The sequence below is a fragment of the Hoplias malabaricus genome, chromosome Y (genome assembly GCF_029633855.1).
Source record: "Hoplias malabaricus isolate fHopMal1 chromosome Y, fHopMal1.hap1, whole genome shotgun sequence".
Lineage (NCBI taxonomy): Eukaryota > Metazoa > Chordata > Actinopteri > Characiformes > Erythrinidae > Hoplias > Hoplias malabaricus.
In genome coordinates, this window is record NC_089820.1 from 21,153,926 (window position 1) to 21,161,941 (window position 8,016).

Genomic DNA, 8,016 nt, shown 5'->3' on the forward strand with positions numbered 1-8,016 from the left:
ACCTCCATGACTATAAATAAACACAAGTTAAGAAACTCAAATTCCACTGTATTTATTTGTTTGACACTTTCCTATAGCTGGTGCTTAGTATTTAAGTCAAATATTTCCTCTCAATGTGTACAGTCACTTTTCAAGTAGAAACAACCTCTGAAAAGATGTAGCGAATACAAGTGTTGTAGTCATTTTACTGTTCATGTTAAAAACAGCTACAGAAACAAAATAGCACTCTGTCCATGATATAAAGTTACTCTTCAACTCCTTCGCCATTAAATACAATGATCTACTCCCCAGGAACAGGCTAAATGGTATAGTGTATCTTCACATTCTAAAGACACCAAAGTGAGTCTTTTTTGTGGGAGCATTGAGAGCGGTGCTTAAGCTGAGACCCAGGACCAGGCGAGTGTCTGCAGGGTCGATAATTCCATCATCCCACAGTCTGATTGCACAGGAAATGAGGAACATAATATTAAAGACTTTGAAACATACAATAATGAAACAATGCAATACAAAACAACAGCGATGGAATGGAGCAGGCAAATACTTAGAGCTTTTACATCTTGGTCTCATAACTCTTGGGTCATTTTTACTTTAATTTATAATGCATCAAAGTACATGGTGGGCAAAAGCCATACACAGGTGGTGCAAAGACCAAGAGTAAAACTGCACTTATTCTGTATGTCACCTTGTAGAGCTATATCCATTGTGTACACTACAGTTTACCTGGCACTGGAGTAGTATGGGCTTCCTTCTTCCTCAAACCGTTTAATAATCGGCTCCTTCAAAGCTGCCTCCTGTTCTGCTGTGAACTAGAGCAACATTTGCATTAAGAAAAATTACAGGTTGACAAGTAGTACGTTAGAAAAGACGTTCCTGAATCTGGACGTGAAAAGTTGCTTATTCTTACCTCTTTCCCTTCCCTGGCTTTCTGGTCTTTAGCGACAGTGGCCAGAACATTTGCTGCTTGCTCTCCTCCCATCACAGAGATACGTGCATTTGGCCACATAAACAGGAATCGGGGACTAGAGGAGAGATCCAAAAAACAATGGATATGAGATGTGAAACAATATTGGAATACACGACATAATAAAAGATCCTCAAAAATGTAAAAGTAAGGCATTATTTGTTAGATCTGAAATGACTAATGACATACAGCACCTGTAGGCTCTACCACACATTCCATAGTTTCCTGCGCCATAGGATCCTCCGATTATTACAGTGATCTTAGGCACATTGGCACAGGCCACAGCAGTCACCATCTTGGCACCATCTTTAGCAATGCCTCCAGCCTCATACTCTCTCCCCACCATAAATCCTGTAACAGAATACACAACAGGAGTTTACGTTATGCTTAGGTATATACAATGGCAGCAGCTGGTGAAACGTGACCTGTATCATTTCTCAAAAATAACCAATATTTACCTGTGATGTTCTGCAGGAAGATCAGTGGAATGTTTCTCTGAGAGCACAACTCAATAAAATGAGTTGCCTGGAAACAGAAAAATACTCCTAAATATGCCATACAACTAAAGTATAATCTATATAATATTATATAACTATACAGTGGAACCTCTACTAACGAACTTTCCAAGATACGAAACGGGCATTTGAATATTTTTTGCCTCCACCAACAAACCATGACTCTAGAAACGAACCCGAGCCGGCGGCTGGAAATGGCCCCTGACCCCAATAGTCGAGTCTCCCAGCGCCCAGACTTGAGTGAGCTTTAAGATTAGCAAATTGTAGCTTTAGCAATTTAGCATTAGTGTAAATAGCAGACATCGAAATTCGTGCTAAGTTAAGCCGTATCTATGCTTCGTCTCCCCACATTCACCCGCCTACTCTCCGTTATTCCACACACCCCCACCTCCCGTCATACAGCCAGTGCCTGTGTTACTCCTCCAGCCAGTCGTCACATCTTCAAGGTAGCAATGTGTAACCACTTAAAACTTTATTTCTTTTTTATTACTGTTACCACTATTTCTTTTTTATTTTTAGTAATGCTGCATGTATTTTTTTACTAATTTGAGAGTGTTGTAAACATATATCCGTGCAAAAAGGGTGACTTTCGGGGTGGGGGCTGGAACGCATTCATTTTTTTTCCATTATTTTAAATGGGGAAAATTGACTCGAGAAACGAACTTTTCCACTTACGAACCGGGTCACGGAACGGATCAAGTTCGTAGGTAGAGGTTCCACTGTATAAGGGAACTGCATGTGAAGTCGACATAACCAATCTCATCTCACTAATGCAGAATCTCATTTTAGTAGCAGGGTTTGAAAGATAAAATAAAATAAAAAAAAACGTCCAATACACTGAATTAAGCAACATTAAGCTCACTTTCTTTGCTGATTCTGAGAACAGGACTCCATTATTGCCAATGATTCCCACGGGATAACCAAATATCCGTGAGAAACCTAGAAAACAAACAAGCAGAGACTGCAATCAAACACTAAAACAGTTCTTAAATCATGAATAATCGTGTTGTGTAAATTCATGTACCTGTAACAAGTGTGTCTCCATAGAATGCCTTGAATTCATCAAATTTACTGCCATCCACAATGCGAGCAATCACCTGGAATTAAATGTTCTCGTGAAATCGATGCCAGATACAGTAAATCCTTAGAAGAACTAGGTTTATTAATGATGCACTTGAGGAAGACTTACAAAGACAAGACAAAAACTGACAGTACCTCTTTTACATCAAAATTCCGTTTCAGGTTTTCGCCCACAATGCCATAGAGCTCATCGGCTGGGAACAAGGGAGCCTCCGGAGGTTCAACAGTAACCTGGGAATATTTAACATAAACGTCTGACAGGTGACTGATTACAGCAAATACTGCACTTTGACAGAAAAGTCTGTTGTTATGGATATTTGCTTTGTTACTACTGATAAATTATATCACATTACTCCTGAAACCTTGCAGGTACTGTTTGTGTGTCTGGAACACTTGCCAATTGTGTGTTGTTTTTAAAGTAAAATATTGTGATACATGTAGATCAAACATGTGTTACATTTTCATCTAGATATACTGGTAAATCACGTACATCTAATTTCTTCCTGTAGTTCAAATTTCGCACTGCTTTTCTTGCCAGATGAAGAGCATGGTTGTCGTCTAAGGCATAGTGATCAGTTACTCCAGATTTTCTGCAGGGGGAATTTAAAAGAGATGATGGTGATTAACACTGACTGATTTTTAAGAAGCTACATTAAAAAGGCAACACAGAAAATTAAAAAATATTAAATGAACCTGCAGTGAAGGTCTGCACCCCCAAGGTCTTCAGCAGACACCTCTTCCCCTGTAGCAGCTTTGACCTACCACACATGACACAAGGAGCAAAAATCTCAGGTTTATATTTTAAAGTTTTTGTGTGCTGTTTTCCCAGATGTGGATTAAGTGTTCCCTCTGTAATTCATCATACCAGTGGGGGTCCACCGAGGAAAATGGTCCCTTGTTTGCGCACAATGATGCTCTCATCTGCCATGGCAGGGACATAGGCACCTCCTGCTGTACAAGATCCCATCACTACAGCAATCTGGAAAAGACAGTCATTCATTCATTATCTGTAACCCTTATCCAGTTCAGGGGCGCGGTGGGTCCAGAGCCTACCTGGAATCATTGGGCGCAAGGCGGGAATACACCCTGGAGGGAGCGCCAGTCCTTCACAGAGCAACACACACTCACACATTCATTCACACTTGTGGACTGAGACGTCAATCCACCTACCAACGTGTGTTTTTGGACCGTGGGAGGAAACCGGAGCACCCGGAGGAAACCCATGCAGACACAGGGATAACACACCGAAAAGACAGTCATGAGTCAGATAAAGTTGTACAATGTGATTATCAAAATTAAAGATGATGTCAGAAAACAGAACAGAGTTACAACATAACTGCATGTGACAAAAGCCCTTTCTGCAAAAATAAAATGATATGAAATCAAGCAGAAGATGGGTTACCTGCGCAATGCCCTCAGAGGACAGACGTGCCTGGTTGAAGAAAATGCGTCCAAAGTGATCTTTGTCAGGGAACACGTCAGCCTGCCTCGGCAAGTTGGCCCCTCCAGAATCCACTACATTCACAACATTATTTACACAGATATAGTGAACATAAAGTGGAAGACTGAACTAATTACACAGTGGAGGAACGGACACAATAAATAAACAATACATGAAAATTCGTTTTTATGAAATATATTGAAAAAAAGTTAAATTAATTTTATTTTATTGTACTACAACAAATAGTAATATTTTAAAATGTAGACTGATAAGGTTGTATATATTTGCATCCCATTTAAACATCAAGTTAACGTCTGACTCACCCAGGTAAATGCATGGCAAGTGGTTCTGCTGTGCAATTTCTTGAGCACGAAGGTGCTTCTTTACAGTAATGGGATAGTAAGTTCCTCCTTTAACAGTCGCATCATTTGCAACAATAACACATTCCACCCTGAAAAATATAAGTTCAAAGAGAATTTACTAAACTCTTGATGACTGTGTTTCATCATCTACTAAAGATGTTCATATTTACTTATAAAATGTGAAATTTTTACGTGTGAAATTTATTTGATATGAGCAACTGATTTAAAAATAATAATAAATAAGAACAATTCCACAATAAAGTTGATGTTAGAACAGTTTAATGCTTTAAAAACCTTTGGAATGTTATTATTATTATATTAGAAAAATATTGCAGAATGTTTGAAACATTAATTTAAATTTGTATTATCATTACATGTAACATCTGGCAGACACTTGTATGTTCCCTGATTATTTTGAACAGCAAAAAGGCAAAAAATGCAAAAGGCTATGTTTGCTTTGTAGACCTTAAAGGCTAAGCACCACTTGGCTAAGGACCTCCATGAATATTTCACATTATTTTAGTTACTGACATATATAAGTATTAATTAAAATGAAAATAGCAGCCTAATTTGCTTTAAAACTGACAATTTTATTAAATTGACGGAAAAACCCGAGCTCGCTACGGAAATTCTTAAACGCAACCGTGACGTCACTGGTGGACAACAGCTGAACAACGCCGCGGTAAAACACCTTTATGAGTGACTGTTATGACAGTATCTAGCTAGCTAAATAACCAACATTATTCATGACAATAGCCTAGCAATAAGCTAAACTCAAATTTAGAGGTACCGTTATTCTTGTAAATGTGATCGAAGTCGAACTCGAATTCATCCGACACTATAAACCTCTGTAATGCAGCTACGTAGCCGAGTATAATCTGAGCCACCGAGTTTAGCAAGTCAAGCTAACGTTAACTAACACCAACTAAAACAGGCGAAGTGAGTGTCCTTACCCTGTTTACCTCCATGTTACAGAGGCTCTTGAACACCTTTCGTTGGTGTCCTTACATGCCCATATTGTTGGAAAAGCGCCAGTGAAATGAGCTACAGATAACGGAGTGAGCGGATTGTCCTTTCCAAAGTGCCCGTTTAAAGTGGAAAAATTTAGTCCATTTTCTGGATATTTTGGGATCTTTGGGCCATTTGTGCACAGATGTCCCACTGTACATTGAATGATTGCAGCCAAAAACAACACACCTTTTCGCCACTTTGCATTAAATTAAGTGAAACTTCTAGAGTTGTTGTCCACCATCTACGTCACAGGCAAGACGCCTATTAGAGTTTCCGAACACCGTTTGGGGGGGGGGGGTCTTTTAAACGGTCTTTTAAACCTTATTCCTTGAATTAGTAAGAAATAACATGTTTTCTGACTATCAATAAACACAAGTTAGGAACTCAAATTACACTGTATTTAATTTGTTTGACACTTTCATAGAGCTGGTGCTTAGCCTTTAATACACTTGGTTCCTATCCACACCACTGTAGAGAAATCACTGTTAGAACGTATGTCTACATTAAACCATTTTACATAAAACCTCTCTGAAAAGCTTATTTTACATCTCCACCATTCAATAATAGAGAATTTCTGAAAAATTGGTGGATTTTCCTCCTTTCAGAAGAAGGTAACACATCCTCACCCAGACACTCTGCCAATGCCAGTGATGATGCCTCCAGCAGGGACCTCCTCATTGCCATATAACTGGTAAGCAGCAAACTGGGACAGCTCCAGAAATGGAGAACTAAATCCAAATACACAATTCAAAGCCAATAAATATAAATATAACTATCAATTCAATTCTATCAAAACAAACAAACAGGTTTTAAAAACATTTTGCATGTTGCATTGTTTACCCTGGGTCTAGCAATTTATCAATTCGTTCCCGGGGCAAGAGTTTTCCTCTGGATGTGTGTAGTTTCCTTGCTCTTTCTCCTCCGCCTGTGTGAATAGAGGTAATGTGCAAACACATACACATTAATGATAACGGCTGTATCAAAAACTCCAGGCAGGATTCAAAGAAGTTTGAAGATTCATAGTAATACTGAAGACAACAGAATCTTACCAAGTTTGATTTTTTCTGCTCTCTCCTTCAGCTCCTTCACTAGAGCTTGCATTCGTTCATAGTTCTCCTACAGCGACAGGTGAAGTTTTACCAAAGGAAAAGTATGCTTTTAACAAAAACACACCTTTCATGCATTAAATAAGCGTGAGACAGAAATTAAAACTTGTTTGGTTATTCTAACATATGTGTTGCAGATTTATTGTGGTGGATTATTCTTAAGGCTGCAGTGACACCTGCGTGGTTGTGGCGTGTGTGTTCTGGTTGACTGGTACGAGTGGATCAGGCACAGCAGTGCTGTTGGGGTTTTTAAACACTGCACTCCCTGCCTACTTTATTAGACCGACCTCCCACACCGACCCACCTTGTAGCTCATCTGTTGCTGCACAGTTTGTGATCATCAGTGGGCACAAGACAATGCTGGCTGGATATTTCTGGTTGGTGAACTATTCTCAGCCCAGCAATGAAATTAATGTAAGATGTTTAAAAACTCTAGCAGCACTGCTGCGTCTGATCCACTCATACAATGCAGTGCTGAGAATGATCCACCACCCAAATCATACCTGCTCTGTGAGGATCCTGACCTGACCTCTGAAGAACAGGGTGAAAAAGACTAACAAAATAAGCAGAGCCACAGGTGCACTACAGTCTGTAATCGTACAACTAAAATATGGACATGTATGACGAGAGATGATAAAATGAACAATGACTGTATAGTATTTAGAGAGAACAAATGTAGTGTATTTCTTGTGTGCTTTATCCCCCGAAACGTGCACATAGAAATCCCAATAAATGTCCTTACAGTCAGAAAGGGCGGATGAACTTAGCTCACTAAACTGATGTAAAAACATTGTCTTGAATGTATAATGCTACAGCTAATTCATGTTTGAAATGGTGCCTCTACACGAGATTTAGCAGGACGAACGTCCAAGGGCATTACAGCGCCCCGGTGAGTGGCGCTCTGCTGGGCTCAGCGCTTCTACTCGAGTCCGTGGCTTGAGTCTGGGCCTTAAGTTAGATACCTGATAAACCGGGGACTGTAGATCCGCCTGTGAGCCGACAGAGGACACTTTATCAGCATGGTACAGCCTCAGAACAGCGCTCCTGCTCCGGAGGAAGGACACCGCAGGTCTTAGAGTCAGCATTTGTGTTAACTGCAGCAGCATTGTGTTAACTCTAAATTTCCAACTCTAATGAGGCATCTTAGCCGAAATGTACAGGAGAGCAGTAACCGAGCAGCCGCTACACTTAAGTGTATGCTAACCCGAGGGGGCGGGATAGATGGTGAAGCCACGCCCTACCAGAGATCAGCCTATGAGAACTGTCAAAAAAGGAGCAGCCCACTTTCTGCTGGACTTGACCAACAATACACTACTCCCTTTAAAGGTGCAATAGGAGATATATTTTACTTTACACTTAATATAAATACACGTAAAATATAAAGAACCCAATTTTTTTTCAGTACAAGTATATATAAGTGTGTGTGTGTTTCTGCCATAGAGCAGAAATTATTAAAAAATTTGACATTGGAAACAATAACACATCCATGATTTTGAAAATAATTAGTATTATTATTTATTATAGTAATGTATTTTCTGTT

General features: G+C 39.6%; 1 protein-coding gene across 1 annotated transcript; it reads right to left on the minus strand.

Moving 5' to 3' along the window:
* Positions 1–11: 11 nt before the first annotated feature.
* LOC136678176 (methylcrotonoyl-CoA carboxylase beta chain, mitochondrial-like) lies at positions 12–7,680 on the minus strand. The gene is made up of 17 exons (XM_066656106.1): positions 7,439–7,680; positions 6,420–6,486; positions 6,211–6,295; positions 5,997–6,098; positions 4,321–4,448; positions 3,959–4,071; positions 3,422–3,535; positions 3,250–3,314; positions 3,047–3,146; positions 2,692–2,787; positions 2,501–2,573; positions 2,339–2,415; positions 1,420–1,486; positions 1,156–1,312; positions 905–1,019; positions 721–806; positions 12–436 (listed from the first exon to the last, which is right to left on the minus strand). Exons 1-17 carry the CDS (start codon positions 7,580–7,582, stop codon positions 319–321), a joined length of 1,707 nt encoding a protein of 568 aa, XP_066512203.1. The 5' UTR covers positions 7,583–7,680; the 3' UTR covers positions 12–318.
* Positions 7,681–8,016: the final 336 nt, after the last annotated feature.